This window comes from Mobula birostris, chromosome 17 (genome assembly GCF_030028105.1).
Source record: "Mobula birostris isolate sMobBir1 chromosome 17, sMobBir1.hap1, whole genome shotgun sequence".
NCBI classification, from domain to species: domain Eukaryota; kingdom Metazoa; phylum Chordata; class Chondrichthyes; order Myliobatiformes; family Myliobatidae; genus Mobula; species Mobula birostris.
Genome location: NC_092386.1, coordinates 28,641,521 through 28,662,452, shown reverse-complemented (window position 1 = coordinate 28,662,452; position 20,932 = coordinate 28,641,521). Strand labels below are relative to the sequence as shown.

Genomic DNA, 20,932 nt, shown 5'->3' with positions numbered 1-20,932 from the left:
TTTTTAAAATCAATAGTACTAAACCAGAATCATTATTTAAGGTGGCAAAATGGTCAAATAAAGCAATTTAATGAAGATGAAACATACGGTGAAAGGAGGAGTAATGTGGAAGATGCCACTGTACTCAGTAATTGCCCAGAAATCACAGTGAAGGTGTTTTTGTTGTAAAACTTTCTCATATGCAAAAAAATATTTTTTAGGAGGATGAAAAAATGAAATGTAGAGCAGAAGTGAATGGAAGTTATGGAGCATATTGCTTGATTAAAGTACCGGCCCACAATGTAGTACAAGTTTAGACATTTGAAAAGTGTGCTCATGTTCATAAGTTCCCCATAAATATATTTTATTTCATATTCAGTAGGACCAGAAAATGTCATGCATCTTCAGTTATTTGAAAACTTTTAGGATATTTTTAAGTTTGCACGTTTTTGTCAGAATATTTTTAATTACACATGCTGAATGCTAGATAAAGATACCTGCAGTTAGTTAGGAATAAAATTTACATCAATTTTATGTTAAATTGATAATTGATATTTTGTACCTTCATGTTACCCTCAGCAGACCCAGTAATGAAATATTCCTCCGCCGGATCCACAGCAATTGCTTTAACAGGTGAATCATGAGCCTGAAAGGTCTGGCGCAACTGTCGCTGGCGTAGATCAAGTATACAGATGAAACCTTTTCGTCCACCAGATATCAAAACTTGCTGCTTTGATGCATATGCTAACACAGTGGCTCCACTTTCATGACATGTGAATGCTGGAATGCAACAATAATATACTGAATCATGGCTTCAAAATGAACAATACTGGACTCAGAAGACAGGCAGCATTTGTGGAGTGAAGAATATTTCATATATGAATTTGAAAACCGAAAATTTTGAAATGAAAAGTTTTAAGCTGCAGAAAGGGTTGGAGCAGAGAAAAGAAGGAACAAAAGGAGAGCTCTGTGGTGGAGACCAGGAAACAATAAATAGCACAGGTGGCAGCTGTGCCTTTATAAGAGTGTGGAAGTCATGTGCAGAAGTGGATAAAGAGGAAAAACCTAGTGAAATCTGAAGTTACCAAAGGAAAGAGAGGAATGCAGGAAATAAAAGTGTTATGTATTTAACATTTCAGTAATATTTGACCATGAGCAGAATTAGACCCTTTGGTCCATCAAGTCTGCTCTGCCATTTCATCATGGCTCATCCTATTTTCCTCTCAGCCCTAATCTTTTGCCTTCACCCCTGTACCCTTTATGCTCTGACCAAAGAATCCATCAACCTCTGCCTTAAATGCACATAAAGACTTGCCCTCCATAGCTGCCTGTGACAAAGAATTCCACAGATTCACCACTCTCTGACAAAGAAATTCCTCCTCATCTCCATTCTAAAAGGACGCCCCTCTGTTCTGAGGCAGTGTCCTCTGGTCTTAGACTCTCCCACTTCAGGAAACATCCTCTCCAATCCTCCCTATCAAGGCCTTTCATCATTCGATAGGTTTCAATTAGGTCACCCCTCATTCTTCTGAATTCTCTCTATATACACATGACTGTGTGGCCAGGCATAGCTCAAACACCATCTATAAATTTGCTGATGATACAACCATTGTTGGTAGAATCTTAGGTGGTGATGAGGGGGCGCGCAGGAATGAGATATGCCAACTAGTGGAGTGGTGCCACAGCAACAACCTGGCACTCAACGTCAGTAAGATGAAAGAGTTGATTGTGGACTTCAGGAAGGGTAAGACGAAGGAACACATACCAATCCTCAAAGAGGGATCAGAAGTGGAGAGAGTGAGCAGTTTTAAGTTCCTGGGTGTCAAGATCTCTGAGGATCTAACCTGGTCCCAAAATATCGATGTAGTTATAAAGAAGACAGGAGAGTGGCTATACTTTACTAGGAGTTTGAAGAGATTTGGCATGTCAACAAAAACACTCAAAAACTTCTATAGTTGTACCATGGAGAGCGTTCTGACAGGCTGCATCACTGTCTGGTATGGACGGGCTACTGTACAGGACCGAAAGAAGCTGCAGAAGGTTATAAATCTAGTCAGCTCCATCTTGGGAACTAGCCTACAAAGTACCTATGATATTTTCAGGGAGCGATGTCTCAGAAAGGCAGCATCTGTTATTAAAGACCTCCAGCACCCAAGGGCATGCCCTTTTCTCACTGTTAGCATCAGGTAGGAGGTACAGAAGCCTGAAGGCACACACTCAGTGATTCAGGAACAGCTTCTTCCCCTCTGCCATCCAGTTCCTAAATGGACATTGAACTCTTGGACACTAAGTCACATTTTTAATATACACTATTTCTGTTTTTTGCACGTTTTAAAATCTATTCAATATACATATACTGTAATTTATTTATTTATTATTATTTTTATTTTATTTATTTTTTTCTCTTCTGTATTATGTATTGAGATTGAATTGCTGCTGCTAAGTTAACAAATTTCACGTCACATGCCGGTGATAATAAACCTGATTCTGATTCTAGTGAATACTGGTCCAGAGCCATCAAATGTTCTTCATTTGACAAGCCATTCAATCCTGGAATCATTTGTGTGAACCTCCTTTGAATCCTTCCTAGTTTCAGCACATCCTTTTTAAGCTAAGGGGCTCACAATACTCCAGGTGAAGCCTCACCAGTGCTTTATAAAGTCTAAACATTACATCATTGCTTTTATATTCTAGTCCTCTTGAAATAAATGCTAACATCACTTTTGCCTTCCTAATCACAAACTCAACCTGCAAATTAACCTTTAAGGATTCCAGCACAAGGACTCCCAAATCTCTTTGAGCCTCAGTTGTTTTTAACATTTACTCTCTATTTAGAAACTAGTCAACCCTTTCATTTCTTCTTCCAAAGTGCATGGCCATACACTTCCCAAAACTGTATTCCATCTGCCACTTCTTTGCCCATACTCCTAATCTCAGTCCTTCTGTAACTCTTCTACTTCCTCAAAGCTACCTGCCCCTCCACCTGTCTTCATATCGTCTGCAAACTTTGCAACAAAGCCATCAATTCCATTATCCAAATCATTGACATATAACTTAAGAAGAATCAGTCCCAACACAGACTCCCGTGGAATACCACCTTACCGACAGCCAAACAGAAAAGGTTCACTTTATTCCCACTCTTTGCCTCCTGCCAATCAGCCATTGCTTTATCCATGTTAGAATCTTTCCTGTAATACCAAGGGCTCATAGCTTATTACGCAGTCTCATGTGTGGCACTTTGTCAAAGGCCTTCTGAAAATCCAAATACATTACATCCACTGATTCTCCCTTGTCTATCCTGCTTGCTAATTCTTCAAAGAATTCCAACAGATTTGTCAGGCAAAATTCTACCTTGTGGAAACGATGTTGACTACGGCTTATTTTAATATGTGCCTCCAAGACGCTGGAACCTCATCCTCAACTATCGACTCCAATGTCTTCCCAACCACTGACGTATGACTAACTAGTCTATAATTTCCTTTCTTCTACCTCTCTCCCTTCTTGAAGACTGGAGAGACATTTGCAATTTTCTAGTCTTCCTGAACCATTCCAGAATCTGGTGATTCTTGAAAGATCATTACTAATGTCTCTATATTCTTTTCAGCCACCTCTTTCATAACCCTGGGGCGTACACCATCTGGTTAAGGTGACGGTGACTTATCTACCTTCAGATCTTTCAGTTTCCCCTAAAACCTTCTCTTTAGTAATAGAAACTTCATACACTTCATGACCCCTGACACCTGGATCTTCCACCATACTGCTAGTGTCTTCCATAGTGAAGACAGAAGTAAGATACTTATTCAGTTCATCCACCATTTCCTTGCCCCCGCTCCCATTACTACATCTCCAGCATTATTTTCCAGCTGTCCGATATCCACTCTCGCCTCTCTTGCGCTTTATGTATCTAAAGAAACTTCTGGTATCCTCTTTAATATTATTGGCAAGCTTACTTTTGTATTCCATCTTGACCTTCCTAATGACTTTTTAATTGCTTTTTGTTGGCTTTTAAAAGCTTCCCAATTCTTTAACTTCCCACTAATTTTTGCTCAATTAAATGCCCTCTCTTTGGCTTTCATCTTGGCTTTGACTGTTCTTGTTAGCCATGGTTGTGTCATCTTGCCTTTAGAATGCTTCTTCCTCTTTGGGACGTATATATCCTGTGCCTTCCAAATTGCTTCCAGGAATTCCAGCCATTGCTGCTCTGCTGTCATCCCAGCCAGTGTTCTTTTCTAATCAATTCTGGCCAACTCCTCTCTCACGAATCTGTAATTTCCTTTACTCCACTGCAATACTGATACATCTGACTTTAGCTTCTCTTTCTCAGATTTCGATGTGAATTTGATCACATTATGATGGCTTGCCATTCAGGGGTCTTTTATCTTCGGCTCTCTAATTAATTCCGGTTCATTGCACAACATCCAATACAAAGTAGCTGATCCCCAAGTGGGCTCAACCACAAGCTGATTGCCCAGTGGGTTCCATCACGAGGTGCTCAAAAAAAAAAACATTTCGTAGGCATTCGAGAGATTCAACCTTTTGAAATCCAACACAAACCTGATTTTCCCAATCTACCTGCATATTGAAGTCTACCATGATTATTGGAACTATCTCCCAATGTCCTTTTGGCATGCATTTTCTAACTTCTCTTGTAATTTGTAGACCACATCCTTATTACTATTTGGCGGTCCGTATACAACTCCCATCAGAGTTTTTTTAGCCTTGCAGTTCTTTAGCTTTATCCACAATGATTCAACATCTTCTGCCCTATGTCACTTCTTTCTAATGATTGTAATAGGAGTAATTTGAGAAATATTGTAAATATGTTAAGCATTCTTTGCTGTTTACATAATGTATTGCAGGTTATATGTAAAAGTATGTATATGAGATACATCATTATGCTTTCACATCACACGTGTGCACCTCACTAAAGTAAAAACAGGTCTAAGACATGCATTCCTGGCTCCATGATTTGCTTTCAAACAGTTTTATGTTTTGGAGTTACAAAACATACAGAGGCAACCAGGAAATTTTAAATGAACGCAAGACGACTACCAACCTGTTGCAGTGTAGTGAGATATTAGAGTTTAAAAAAAAGACAGAAATAGACAAATTCACGAGTTCATACATTAAAAACAAAAACTAGTTATATAGGAAAGATAGACACATTTGATTACACAAGAGATAATGGATATTGTCTAAGCGAATTAAGCAATATTTTAAAACAAATGAAATGGCTAATGTCAGTGCCAGTTTTGTCTGAATGCATTGGTTTTAAAGGCATATAGTTTGCTGAGAAGTTTAACTACTCCAACAAAACCAGCCGAGATTAGCTTCGCTGATATTGTGGAAGTAATGCAGGAACATTTAGAACCAAAACCATTGTTGATTGCAGAATGTCTTAGGTTTCAAAAACAGAATCAAAAGAGCAGAGTCCATTCCAGTGTACATAGTAGAATTTGCTGAGCACTGTCATTTCGGTAATGGACTTAATGATGCACTAAGAACATAGAACATAGAAATCTACAGCACATTACAGGCCCTTCGACCCACAATGCTGTGCTGACCATGTAACTTACTCTGAAACTGCCCAGAATTTCCATACCGCATAGCTCTCTATTTTTGTAAACACCATGTACCTATCTAGGAGTCTCTTAAAAGACCCTTTGAAAGGAAGCTCTCCAAGTACGCAGGATTGGTCAGCAACTGTCAGCAGGCTGGATGGAGAGCGAAGTGTCTCCCAGTGGAGGTTTTTGAGATTGTTTAGTTTGTGGAATCTTACAAAAAAACATTGAAAAACAGCTCCTAAATGAAGCACAAAAATTTAATAGAAGAGTTGAAATAGCTCTATCAATAGAAGCAGCAGATAGAGACGCAATTAAATTGCAGTTAGGAATATAAGTGAATGTGACCAAAATTGAAACGTTTAAACAGAAACCTGCCTGGCCTGGCTGAAGAAATTGTATTACCATTGTAGCAGTGGCTCTTGCAGAAAATGCAAAAAAAAAGTAGAGCACATACAAAGAGCGTGTAAAGCAGACAAAAATAAATGAACTGCACAGGCAACAAATAAAGAAAAAAGTCAAATTGCAGTTTCAAAAAGAACAATAATCTGCATGAAAATCTGATAGTAATGAGAGTGACATAGGATTGAGTAGCCTTGAGACTTAGAATGTGAAAACTACAGACAACAGATAGGGTTTACACCAGAAGTGAACGACAAATCAAATTAAATGGAATTGGACACGGAGTGGACTATTTCTGTCATTCAACAAGTAGCCAAGAAGAACAGGTCTCTCAGGATCTGCGGTGTTAAGGTTGCCATCAACCCAGTACTGAAAGTAGATCAATACCCTCTGACCAGGATAGATGATATCTTTGCAAACCTTTCTGGAAGAAAACTCTTCAGCAAAATGGACTTAGCTGAGGCCCACCTACAAATGGAGACGGAAGAAGCGTCCTAAGTGTTTCTCACGATAAACACTCACAAAAGACTTTACCACTATAATAAGCTTACTTTTGGAGTAGCATCTGTTCCTGCACTCTGGCAGAAAGTTACGGACAAGGCGCTGCAAGGTTCCCCTGACACTCAGAGTTACCTGGATGACATCATTATTATCAGTAAGGATGACAAGGAACATCTCCAACTCTCAAGACAGTGTTAAAAAGATTACTAGCTCAGAGCATGATGCAACAATTGTGAATTCTTTAATCCAATCATCACTGTTGTCACACCATTAACGCACAAGTTTTACACAAGTGTGCTGCTGGTGGGAGTGGTCACATGAGGCTGACCTGGGCTAGGATCCTTTGCAACTCCCCAAATGGACACCAGAGGGAAGGAAAGGCGTTGTCTAGTTCAGGAGGGGTGAGAGCAGTAGTGGAGGAGACGAGAGCCTGCAAGGCAGTGGGAATGAAGCAACAGGGGGCTTGAACAAGATGGGAGAATGCGGTTGAGAGGAAAGTGACCTGTGCTGATATTTGGAAAGCCGAACCACACCGCATCCAATTTCTCATCCAGGCAATGTATGAGTCACCTGCATGCCCACTATGCTCCAAGCGAGGAACCCTGGAGCACATCCTCAGCGGCTGCGCAAGGGCACTTGGTGAGGAACGGTACAGGTGGAGGCATGATCAGGTCCTGAAGACCATTGCCGAAGCTGTCAGCGTAGGAGTTGAGTGGGTGAAGCAGTCCTGACCCTCCAAGCAGACCATTGCCTTTGTCAGAGTTGGGGAGCAGCCAAGACCCACCAAAAGAACATCTGCAGGCATCCTGACCTCTGCAAAGGACTGGCAGCTGTTGATGGACCTCGAACGGCAGCTGAAGTCCCCCAACCATATTGCAGCCACCACCCTGCGACCGGACATTTTTCTTGTGTCTGAGTCTACCAAGCAAGTGGTGCTGCTGGAGCTGACAGTCCCATGGGAAGATCGCTTGGAAGAGGCCTTTGAAAGGAAGCTCTCCAAGTACGCAGGATTGGTCAGCAACTGTCAGCAGGCTGGATGGAGAGCGAAGTGTCTTCCAGTGGAGGTTGGTTGTAGGGGATTCGTAGCCCATTCCTTAGTTAGAGCCTTCAGCATTTTGGGCATCGAGGGAGAGAGGAAGAGGAGAGCCATCCACAGTACCACCGATGCGGCAGAGAGGTCCTCAAGATGGCTGTGGCTCAAAAGAGGGGAGCCACGGAGTCATAAATAGCTAGCCATCTGGACACAAGCTAGGGTCTGATCAGCCCCGGCTGGGTCACCTGGAGGAGGGTGTATGACGTTGAAAGAGCCGCAACACCCGATGATTCTACGAACATCACTGAAGATGTGTCCAGAAGCATCAGTAGATGTATGTACACAGCAGAAAATTCAAGCACTGGTTGATACCCCAAGGCCAAAGGACATGTCACTGTTGCAGTCCTTTTTGAGTAAGATTGTAAATATATTGTTTGGTTAAGCATTCTCTGTTGTTCACATAATGCACTGGTGGGTTACGTGTTAAGTATATAATTTGTATACGTCATTATGCCACCATGTCATAAATGCACACCGCGATGAAGTAAAAATGAAGCTAAGACATGCATTTCCAGCTCCATCTTTTCCTTTGTATTATTTGTATGTTTTGGAGTTACAAAACATAACAACAAGGTATAAATCTGAATGCTGAATGTGAAACTATTGAATTCAGTTCTGAGTCATGAAAGCTGCAATGCTCAATGTTGGAAGATCCTCGAGCCTTCTTCAACTTTCACCGAAACTATACAGACAGCCAAATAAAGTAGATAACGTGGTTGGGTTGCTTGAAATGACTGGCACCTGGAAGCTGAGGGTCACACTTTCCAACTGAATTGAGATGTTCTCAAAAGCAGTTACCCACAAACTGAGCACTGAATTGTGCATACCATATTGGAAGTGAAATTAATTTAATGCTTCACTTAGGAGTGGTTGGGTTTCTGGATAACAAGGGAAATGGTAAAAGGACAGATATTTTACCTCTTTCAGTTACGTAGAATGACACTGTAGAGAGCATGACCTTATGAGAGAATTTTACCAAGAGATTGCACATTACGTATTTCAATCCAAATCCAAGAGTTTAAATGTAATCACAGCAAATAACAATGGTATGAGGTACGAGTTGGCTTTGGGAACCAAACACAAATCATTCTTGGAAAGAAAGACCTGCCTCCTTTCACACATTAAAGAAAAGCTACAAATTGCAAGATTTGCTTGCATGTCCATTCACAACAACCACTAGCTTGATAGTAATAGTAGAGTGATCCATTATACTTTAATGCATATTTCACCCAAAAACAGCATAATTCTGTAAACAAAATTTCTGCAAAGCTTCGCAGTTTATTTTATTTAAATCTCATATATTAAAATTTGGATAAACCCATCTTAATAATAACTGGATTTTTTTTGCACGTTTAAATTAAAAGAACTACCAACGATGCTTCAAACACCTATTGAAGCAATGTGATATGACGGCAGATGATGACATTATAGTCTAAGGATTATGTTTGAAAGTCATGTCTGAAAGGAGGCAAAAGAGGCAGAGAATCCAGGCCAAGAATTCAAGACCCTCAGCAGCTGAACAGAGTGTCAATTTTTGATCTATAATTTTTCTTTAAGTAACTTTGAAGTGGACCATGTTCATTAGTCCAAATCTCTAATTATTCTTCAAACTTTTTAAAAGGTCCCATAAAACTTGCGATGAACATACAGTAACTGCATATTTGAAATATGTTTGTTGATTCAACTCACCATGAACAAGACTATTAGCTTGTGGCATGAGTGTATCCCAGAGGCAGATATTCCTAAGGGAGAAAAAAAAAGTGCTTCTTTTTAAATACTTTAGAAATGACATCTCCATTTAAGTTGAGTAGAAACTACAGATACTGAAATGTGAAAATAAAACTGAAAATGCAAGAAAACACTCAGCTGGTCAGGAAGCATTTGCGGAGTTAGAAAAGTTACCATTTCAGGTTGGAGACTCTTCACATAGATGTGAAAGAAAGATTAAAGGAGTAATTTTCATTTATAGAGAAGGTGATGGAAGGATGGATAAGATAAGAGAAACATTTATGACAAAATGAGTTGAGGTCAAATGGATTAATAAGAGTAAAAGAAAACAGCAGCAGGAGTAGGCCACCAGGCCTGCCAATCATTCAATAAGATGGTTGCTGATTTATGTTGGTCCCAGCTATTGTATCAGTTCCCCATAACTCTGAATACCTCAATCTTTCAAATATTTATCGTTCTCCACATTAAAATACATCACTCTTAGGGAAAGAGAAATTCAGAGTTTCACTACCTTGAGAGAAGAAATTTCCACACAACTCAGTTTATATGACTGGCCCTTTATTTTCCAGCTTTGTTCTCATGTTTGTGACTCTTCCGTCAGTGAAAACATCTCAAATTTACTCTGCCAAGCCCCCCTGCCCAACTTTTAGGATCTAATATATTTAAATAATGTTAACCTTCCATTCTTCCAAACTCCAAAGTGATACAGACCCAAACTGCTTGGTCTCTGTTGACAGGACAGAGCTTTATACCAAGAATTATCTTGGCAAATTTCCTTTGCACTGATTCCAATGCTACTTGTTATCCTTTTTTTTAGGTTAATGGTCCAGGTGTTGCCATTCTAACCTGCTGTCAAATTAGGGTGCCACAGTAATGTAGCAGTCAGCATGACACTATTACAGCTTGGGGCATTCGAGTTTAGAGTTCAATTCTGGCACTGTCTGTAAGGAGTTTGTACATTCCCCCTGTCGCTGCATGGATTTCCTCTGGGTGCTCTGGTTTCCTCCCACAGTCTAAAAACGTACCATTTAGTAGGTTAATTGGTCCTTGTGAATTGTCCTGCGATTAGACTAATTTTGAATAGATGGGTTGCTGGGCAGTGTGGCTTGCTTGCTCCATGTTCTATCTCTAAATAAGATAAATTACAAAACCTCTATACTCCTAAGCTCAAACCCCTGTGCAATAAAGGCCAATGTGCTTTCTCAACTGCTAACTTTCTATGATTCATGCATACCAGATCCTTCTGAACTCACTCATCTGCAGTCTCTCTCCATTTAGATAACAATCTTCCTTTTGAATCCTCTTACCAACGTGCATAGCTTTACACTTCCCTATACTAAACGCCAGTTTCCACACAATTTGTATCCCACTTCAGAATCACAATGTCCTGATCACAACACATCCTTTGCATCAACAATAATGGGGGAGCTAAATGGCAGTTATGGTCCTTTGTGTGTGTTTTGTTGTTAAGAGCAGGGCAGTGGGTGTTTTCTCATGCAGCATCATAAGATGCAACACCTGCTCATTTAGTATTTCCATTTTCTTACTTTTTATGTCCATATCAAAACTGCCCATTTCTGCCATATATTCAATTGTGATATCAGATCTGATTTTTATATGCTCCTTTGGTAAAGTGTGACCATTGGACATGTGCCAGAGCCTATTAACAATACATAACACAAAGCACAATACTCATTCACTAACTGTCGCTATCAATCCATTTCACATGGCTTCATCCTATTACAGATATTCCCTTTGTTTTAGCCATTTCTCATGCCATCTTCTCTGCAACTTAAACCATGCGTTTAACCATCTCTTTCCCAGTTCTTAGGTACGGTATTCAACCTGTAACCTTAACTATTTCTTTTCCCAAAGATACTGCCTGATCTGCTGAGTGCTTCCAGCATTTAATCTACAATTTATGGGGAGAGAAATACAACTCAAAGGGGAGCACACTCATTAGGTACACAGAGTATTAAATATTACAGATTGCTATATCCATCCTCTGTGAGGGTTACATGAGATACCAGCAGAATTCGAGTCTTCCACTAGTTTACTTTTTGCTTTAGATTATCATATATGCAGTCTTTTGGATCTTCACATCTTCATGTTCCCAGAAACAAAATTAAGTGTGTGTTATTGTGATGAATAGCACCAGTTTAGACTTGTATCCTTTAGATTCTTTCTACAAAAATGTATTACCTCATATTTCTCTGGAATAAACTGTATCGATCACTTAATTTAACCAGTACATACACTAGCCTGGCAGAGCAATAGTAAATATCATTTATCCTGAGAATGTCCAACAATGGTTGCTCCCATGATAACATTTGTCCAGTTTTCTCTAAAATATTCCAAAATGGGCACTATTTGTTTATACTATTAATTAAAGAATATATTGATTAATATATCCAAAACATCCACTTCTTAATCTTACCTGTTGTCACTAGACTGTCCTGCAGTTGCAATTAAAGTGGAGGAACTAATGAAAAGAAAATCATTTGCAGTTTTGTTGTGGCACTGCCAAGTCTGAAAAATAAAACATAATTCATATTATAAGCTGTTTTATTAAAATATGAAATTTAAATAACCAAATACAACAAATTATTGGCTTACCAAATAAGGTTTTGGTGTGGCTCCAAAAGCAATTGGACTTGTTTGCCAGAAGCTCAAGAATCCATCTCCATCAACAATGCCAAACTGCTCAAAAGATAGATTATTATATACCTCATAAATGAATGGCATCTTTTCGCATTTCTAATATAGGACCAAAATAAGCTTTGCTTTCTAACATTTCTATTACTTGATTGAAATAAGACAAAGATTTCAATTATTACTTTGTCAGTAGCATTTTTAGACACCAAACAAGACAACTAAAGATCATAGACTAAAGACTCAAATATAATACCCAGGACATCTTCAGGGAGCAGTGTCTCAGAAAGGCAGCATCCATTATTAAGGACCTCAGCACCCAGGGCATGCCCTTTTCTCACTGTTACCATCAGGTAGGAGATACAGAAGCCTGAAGGGACACACTCAGTGATTCAGGAACAGCTTCTTCCCCTCAGCCATCTGATTCCTACATGGACATTGAATCTTTGGACACTACCTCACTTTTTAAAAAAATATACAGTATTTCTGTTTTTGCACATTAAAAAAAATCTATTCGATATACGTAATTGATTTGTTTATCTATTATTCTTATTTTTTATTTTATTTATTATTATTTTTTCCTCTACTAGGTTATGTATTGCATTGAACTGCTGCTGCTAAGTTAACAAATTTCACATCACATACCACTGATAATAAACCTGATTCTGATTCTGAGCAGCTTGTTTTATTAGTATCAGACACCATCCAAGCCATGCTCTCTTCTCGCTGCTGTCATCAGGAAGGAGATTCAGGAGGCTTAGGTCCCATACCACCAGGTTCAGGATTACCCTTCAACTATCAGGCTCTAGAAGCAGTGTGGACAACTTCACTCACCTCAAAAATTGAACTATTTCAGAACCTATGGACACTTTCAAGGACTCTACAACTCATATTTTCAATATTATGTATGTTATTATTTGTATTTTTTTAAGAATTGCATAGTTTGTCTTCTTGTGCACTTTGGTTATTTTTCCATCTTTGTGTGTAGTTTTTTAATGATTATATTATGTTTCTTTGTATCTACTGTGAATACCACACCCGCCCCCAAAAAAAAGTATTTTGGCAGAATATAGTATTAATGGTAAGACTCTTGGCAGTGTGGAGGATCAGAGGAATCTTGGGGTCCGACTCCACAGGACACTCAAAGCTGCTGTGCAGGTTGACTCTGTGGTTAAGAAGGCATACGGTGCATTGGCCTTCATCAATCATGGGATTGAGTTTAAGAGCCGAGAGGTAATGTTGCAGCTATATAGGACCCTGGTCAGACCCCACTTGGAGCACTGTGCTCAGTTCTGGTCTCTCACTACAGGAAGGATGTGGAAATCATAGGAAGGGTGCAGAGGAGATGTACAAGGATGTGCCTGGATTGGGGAGCATGCCTTATGAGAATAGGTTGAGTGAACCTGGCCTTTTCTCCTTGGAGTGTTGGAGGATGAGAGGTGACCTGATAGAGGTGTACAAGATGATGAGAGGCATCGATCCTGTGGACAGTCAGAGGCTTTTTGCCCAGGGCTGAAATGGCTAGCACGAGCAGGCACAGTTTTAAGATGCTTGGAAGTAGGTACAGGGGAGATGTCAGGGGTAAGTTGTTGTTGTTTTTTTTTAAACGCAGAGAGTGGTGAGGGCATGGAATGGGCTGCCGGTGACGGAGGTGGAGGCGGATATAACAGGGTCCTTTAAGAAACTCCTGGATATGTACATAGACCTTAGAAAAATAGAGGGCTATGGGTAACCCTAGGTAATTTCTAAGGTAAGGACATGTTCGGCACAGCTTTGTGGGCCGAATGGCCTCAATTGTGCTGTAGGGTTTCTACGTTTCTAAACTGAATATCATCAGGGTAGTATTTGGTGACATACACAGAATTTGATTAATAAATTTACTTTTAAGTATGAACTTTAATCCAAATACATTCTATCAGATTGCTTAGACAATACATGCCATTAGCAATTCCATTTTCATCCATGTAACTTGTCCCAATTCAAAGTTTCTAAAAGCTTTCCCACCATGATCTTTAAAATCACCAATCTGTAGCTTATCCTTAATCCACTCTTTGAAAAAGGGAGTAAGATTTATCACTCTCCAGGTCCCCACAAGCATTCCTGATTTCAAATGGCATCGAAATTTTATGGTCTGCATCTCTACCTTTCAAGTACTTCACTCAAAATTGTAAGATGCATCACATCTGGCCCTAATAGTATATCTACTTTTTATATTCAGCCAACTTTTCTAATATTTCCCTGTTTGAAGTAGCAAGTGAGAGATCAGCATCTTGCTGGGTGGGAGCCATTTGAAAACTGCAAGTCCTGTCAGGAGTGAGCTTTATTTGAGCCAATAAAAAGGAGGTGAAAGTGGAGTGGTCATTGTTGAAATGGGCCAATGTTAGAGTGGCCAGGCTTTGGCTCAACAGGCTTGGGCGAGAACAGGTTTGAACAAGCATAGGCAGAGGTTCTAAGTAAGCTTATAGAAAGTTTTTATTCTCTTTCTTGTCTATTAGTACAAAGGTAGTGCACTGAAAATGGGTCCAGAGTAAATAGTATGTACTTTGTGTGAAATATGGGAACTTTAGGAGACCGCCACACTCTCTGATCATTATATCTGCACAAAGTGCATTGAGCTGCAGCTTCCTATAGACTACGTTAAGGAACTGCAGATGCAGCTCAATGACCTTCAGGTTAAAAGGGAGTAGGAGGAGGTGACAGATAGAAGCTACTAGTCACCCTTAAGTTTCAGGAAGCAGGTAGCTGGGTGAATGTTAGGAGGGGGAAAGGGAACAAACAGGTAGTGCAGAATACCCATGTGAGCATTCCCCTCAATAAATATACTGCTTTAGATACTGTTTGGGGGGGGGGGGGGAAGAACAACCCAACAGGGAGAAAATACAGCAAGCAGGTCTCTGGCACTGAGGATGCCTCTGTGGTTCAGAAGGGAGAGGGGTGAGAAGTGCACAAGTGATAGGAGATTCCATAGTTAGAGGAGCAGACAAGAGGAGGAGAAGATGGCAGCACGACGCAGCTTGTGCAGCCACTCCAGTGAATGATATCTGTGATCTGTCAAGTAGGGTGCTGTGCACAATCCTGATTTGATGCAGACAGACATGAGAGCATGGAGGAACATCTGGAGAAACTTCTGAAATGCCTTTTTTGCTGTCACTGTTACTGTGTGATCCGGAATCTCCGGAGGGGAAGGCCCCGAATCCTCGGCTTTGCTTGTTGCTCGGCAGTTGGGACAGGGTCAAAGCGCTCGGCAGAGATGGTGCTTGGGGTCGAAGGGCTGGTCGGAGGCTCGAAGTTTTCGGACGGACTCAGAGTCGGCTGTGGTTGGGTGCTTCCAATGCATCGACAGTTGTCGGTGCCTGGAGGTTTATGGCAGAGAGAGATTCTCTCTTCTGCCGCCTGCTATCGGGGACTATCGGGAGTCGATTGGAACTTTGAGACTTTTTTTTAACCATTCCCATGGTCTGCTCTTTATCAAATTATGGTATTGCTTTGCACTGCTGTAACTATATATTATGATTATGTGGTCTTGTCAGTGTTAGTCTTGGGTTTGTCCTGTTTTTTTTGTGATATCACTCTGGAGGAACATTGTATGATTTCTTAATGTATGCATGCATTTCTAAATGACAATAAACGAGGACTGAGTGTCCTCATAATATAATAATCTAATTCTTTGGATGTGAAAAAGAAACCTGTTGGTATTTTGTTTTACAGGTGTCTCGGTGCGGGTCCACAATTTTCTAAAGGGGAAAGAGCAAGCAGTCAGAAGTTGTGAACATATTGGTACCAGTGACATATTGTAAGTAGGAAAAGGAGGTCCTGAAGAGAGAATTTGGGGAGTTAGGTAGAAAGCTGAAATGCAGGACCTCCAGTGCAGTAATCTGTGGATTGCTCACTGTGCCACACACCAGTGAGGGAAAGAGTAGGATGATTTGGCAGATGAATGTATGACTGAGGAACTGGTGCAGGGGGCAGGCAGAGTTTCAGACTTCTGGATCATTGGGATCTCTTCTGCGGAAGGTATGACCTGTACAAAAAAAAGACGGGTTACACGTGAACCCAAGGAGGACCAATATCTTTGTGGGCAGGTTTGCTGGAACTGTCTGGGAGGGATTAAGCTAATTTGGCAGGGGGATGGGAACCAGAATGATAGGGCCGAGGATGGAGGAGTTGGTATACAAATAGATACAGTATGTAACGAGTCTGTGATGAAGGACAGGCAGATAACAGGGCAAAATGACAGTGGATGAGTTGAAATGTTACATGAGGGCAAAATCAAAGGAGGATGGATGTAGGACTGAAAGTGTATATATTTGAATGCATGCAGAATTCAAAGAATGATGATCTTGTAGTGCAATTAGAGACTGGCAGGTAAGACAATTGACAATAGGTGCAGGAGTAGGCCATTCGGCCTTTCGAGCTAGCACCACTATTCATTGTGATCATGGTTGATCATCCACAATCAGTATCCAGTTCCTGCCTTATCCCCATTACCTTTGATTCCACTATCTTTAAGAGCTCTATCCATCTCTTTCTTGAAAGCATCCAGAGACTTGGCCTCCACAGCCTTCTGGGGCAGAGCATTCCATATATCCACCACTCTCTGGGTGAAAAAGTTTTTCCTCAACTCCGTTCTAAATGGCCTACTCCTAATTCTTAAACTGTGGCCTATGGTTCTCAACTCACCCATCAGCGGGAACATGCTTCCTGCCTCCAGCGTGTCCAATCCCTTAATAATCTTATATGTTTCAATAAGATCCCCTTTCAGCCTTCTAAATTCCAGAGTATACAAGCCCAGTCGCTCCAATATTTCAACATATGACAGTCCCACCATCCCAGGAATTAACCTTGTGAACCTATGCTGCACTCCCTCAATAGCAAGAATGTCCTTCCTCAAATTTAGAGACCAAAACTGCACACAGTACTCCAGATGTGGTCTCACCAGGGCCCTGTACAGCTGCAGAAGGACCTCTTTGCTCTTATACTCAATTCCTCTTGTTATGAAGGCCAGCATGCCATTAGCTTTCTTCACAGCCTGCTGTACTTGCATGCTTGCTTTCAGTGACTGATGTACAAGAACACCTAGATCTCGTTGTGCTTCCCCTTTTCCTAACTGGACTCCATTTAGATAATAACCTGTCTTCCCGTTCTTACCACCAAAGTGGATAACCTCACATTTATCCACATTAAACTGCATCTGCCATGCATCTGCCCACTCACCCAGCCTGTCCAAGTCACCCTGCATTCTCGTAACATCCTCCTCACATTTCACACTGCCACCCAGCTTTGTGTCATCGGCAAATTTTCTAATGTTACTTTTAATTCCCTCATCTAAATCATTAATATATATTGTAAACAGCTGCGGTCCCAGCAATGAACCCTGCGGTACCCCACTGCTCACCGCCTGCCATTCCGAAAGGGCCCCATTAATCTCTACTCTTTGTTTTCTGTCAGCCAGCCAATTTTCAATCCATGTCAGTACTCTGCCCCCAATACCATGTGCCCAAATTTTGACCACTAATCTCCTATGTGGGACTTTATCAAAGGCTTTCTGAAAGTCCAGGTACACTACATCCACTGGCTCTCCCTTGTCCATTTTCATAGTTACATCCTCAAAAAATTCCAGAAGATTAGTCAAGCACGATTTCCCCTTCATAAATCCACGCTGACTTGGACCGATCCTGTTACTGCTATCCAGATGTGTCGCAATTTCATCTTTTATAATTGACTCCAGCATCTTTCCCACCACCGACGTCAGGCTAACCGGTCTATAATTCCCTGTTTTCTCTCTTCCTCCCTTCTTGAAGAGAGAGACAACATTAGCCACCCTCCAATCACAGGAACTGATCCTGGATCTATAGAACATTGGAAAATGATTACCAATGCATTCACGATTTCTAAAGCCACCTCCTTAAAGTACCCTGGGATGCAGACCATCAGGTCCCGGGGACTTATCAGCCTTCAAACCCAACAGTCTATCCAACACCATTTCCTGCCTAATATAAAGACACTGTGGATGAAAGATCATAGTTGGGAGCTGAACATCCAAGGATACAACACTGTAAGAAAATAACAGTCAGGTAGGCGGAGGAGGTGGGTTGTCTCTGTTGGTAAAAAAAAATTAAATCAAATCCTTTGAAAGAGGTGACATAGGAGCAGAGATGTAGAATTCCTGTGGGTAGAGGTTAAGACACTGTGGGGTAAAAAGACTTTAATGGAAGCTATATTCTGGCCACCGATATTATGCATTATTCTTCAGTGTGAAAGAAACTAACAGTATGCCAGAACTTCTAGAGTGTCTCACAGGGGCAGAAGTAAGTGTGGTTGCTATTACTAAGGATAAGGTGCTTGGGAAGCTGAAAGATCTGAGGGTAGGTAAGTCACATGGACTGGAAGGTTAACTTGCAGGTTGAGCTGATATTAAGGAAGGCAAATGCAATGTTAGTATTAATTTCAGGAGGACTAAAATATTAACAGCAAGGATGTAACTGTGAGGCTTTACAAGTCATTGGTCGGAGTGAGCATTGTGAGCACCTTTGTGGCCCTTATCCAAGTAAGGAGAGAGAACAGAGACGAGGAGTAATTTCTTTAGCCAGAGAGAGTGAATCTGTCTAATTCATTACCACAGATGGCTGTGGGGACCAAGTCATTGGGTACATTTAAAATGGAGACTGGGATTGATAGGTACAATAAATCAGCCATGATGGAATGTCGGAGCAGACTTGATGGACTGAATGGCCTAGTTCTGCTCCTTTGTCTTACAGTCTTATTAATTTTTAAACATACAGTTGTAAAAAAAATTTGTGAACCCTTCCTGTGGTTTTCTGCATTAGTATCTCAGACAATGTGGTCTGATCTTTATGAGGCACAATAATAAACAAATACAATCTGCCTAAACTAATAACACACAAACAATTGTACTTTTCATGTGTTTACTGAACACTTCAATCATTCATAGTCTAGGCTAGAAAAAAAGTATGTGAACCCTGATATTTAATAACTGGTAGAACCTACTTTAGCAGCAATAACCTCCACCTAACGCTTCTGGTAGCTGCTGATCAGACTTGCACTACGGTGAGGAGGAATTTATACCATTCCTCCATACAAAACTGGTTCAGTTCATCAATATTTCTGGGATACCTTGCATGAACAGCCTTCTTCAGGTCATGCCACAGCATCTCAATTGGGTTAAGGTCTGGACTCTGACTTGGCTATTCCAAAACATGAATTTTCCTCTTTTTATACCATTCTATTGTTGATTTACTCTTGTGTTTCAGATCACTGTCTTGTTGCATCATACAAGTTCCATTAAGATTCAGCTGACGGACTGCTACCCTGACATTCTCCTGTAAAAGGTCTTGATACAGTGTTGAATTTATTGTTCCCTCAATGATTGCAAGCTGTCCACACCTTGAAGCAGCAAAGCATTCCCAAACCTATATGCTGCTTCCACCATGTTTCGCAGTTGGGATGAGGCTTTGCTGTTGGTGCGTAATGCCCTTTTCACTCCAAATATAGTAGTGTGCATTTCTGCTAAAAAGCTCAACTTTTGCTCATTTGTCCACAGGATACTGTCGCAGAAACATTGTGGAACATCTAGGAACATATCTTTGCAAACGTGAGATGTGTAGCAATGTTTTTTTGGAGAGCAGTGGTTTCCTCCATGGTGTCCTTTCATGAACACTATTTTTGTTCAGTGTTTTTCTTGTAGTGGACACATGAACAGAAACTTTAGCAAGTTCCAGAGATTTCTGCGGGTCTTTTGCTGTTACCCTTCGGTTCTTTTTAACCTTCAATATCTCACGTTGTTTCTCTTGTGTGACCTTTGCAGGATGCCCACTTCTAAGAAGAGTAGCAACAGAACTCAATTTCTTCCATTTGTAGACAGTTTCTCTTACTGTGTACCGATGAACACTCAGGTTTTTAGAAATGTTTTTGTAGCCTTTTCCATAAAACCAGAATACATAGGAGCAGAATTAGGCCATTCAGCCCATCGAGTCTGCTCCACCATTCCATCATGGCTTATCCGAAATACCATTTAACCCCATACATCTGCCTTCTCACCATATCCTTCAATGCCCTGACCATCAAGAAACGATCAACTTCCATCTTAAATATACCCACAGACTGCAGCCTCCACTGCAGTCTACGGCAGAGCATTCCACAGATTCACTACTCTCTGGCTAAAAAAAGGCTTCCTTACCTCTGTTCTGAAAGGTCACCCCTCAATCTTGAGGCTGTGTCCTCTAGTTCTGTATACTCTCACCATAGGAAACATCCTCTACCCATCAACCCTATCCAATCTCTTCACATTCCATAGGTTTCAATGAGATCCCCCCACTTCTTCTAAATTCCAATGAGTACAGGCCCAAAGCTGCCATATGTTAACCCCTTCATTCTCAGAATCATCCTCGTGAACCTCTTCTGAAATCTCTCCAATGACAATACATCCTTTCTGAAATATGGGGCCCAAAAAAGTTGACAGTGCAGCCTGACTGGCGTCTTATAAAGGCTCAGCATTATCACCTTGCTTTTATATTCTATTCCCTTTCAAATAAATGTCAACATTGCATTTGCCTTCTTTACCACAAACTCCAACTATAAATTAACCTTCTGGGAGTCTTGCACAAGGACTTCCAAGTTCTTTTGCACCGCTGATGTTTGAACCTTTTCCCCATTTAGATAACAGTCCTCACTTTTGTTCCTTTTACCAAAATGCATTATCATACATTTCCCAACACTGTATTCCATCTGCCCCTTTTTTGCCCATTCTTCCAATTTGTCTGTTCTACTGCAATTGCTTTGCTTCCTCAGCACTACCTATCCCTCCATCTATCTTTGTATCATTCACAAACTTTGCCACAAAGCCATCAATTCCATTATCTAAATCATTGACAAACTATGTGAAAAGTAGTGGTCCCAATACTGACCCCCTGAAGAACACTACTAGTCACTGGCAGCCAACCAGAAAAGGCCCCCTTTTATTCCCACTCGCTGCCTCCTGACTGCCAGCCATTCCACT

At 40.8% G+C, this 20,932-nt stretch overlaps 1 protein-coding gene across 8 annotated transcripts in view; it reads right to left on the bottom strand.

Moving 5' to 3' along the window:
- The window catches only part of LOC140211578 (dmX-like protein 1), a 199,880-nt gene that overhangs the window by 3,342 nt on the left and 175,606 nt on the right, over nucleotides 1–20,932 (bottom strand). For all 8 annotated transcript variants that reach the window (XM_072281438.1, XM_072281440.1, XM_072281439.1 and 5 more), the window contains 4 exons: nucleotides 11,881–11,964; nucleotides 11,702–11,793; nucleotides 9,226–9,278; nucleotides 542–759 (listed from right to left, as the gene is read on the bottom strand). In XM_072281438.1, the coding sequence (XP_072137539.1) occupies nucleotides 542–759; nucleotides 9,226–9,278; nucleotides 11,702–11,793; nucleotides 11,881–11,964 (447 nt within the window). The remainder of the gene's footprint in view (nucleotides 1–541; nucleotides 760–9,225; nucleotides 9,279–11,701; nucleotides 11,794–11,880; nucleotides 11,965–20,932) is intronic.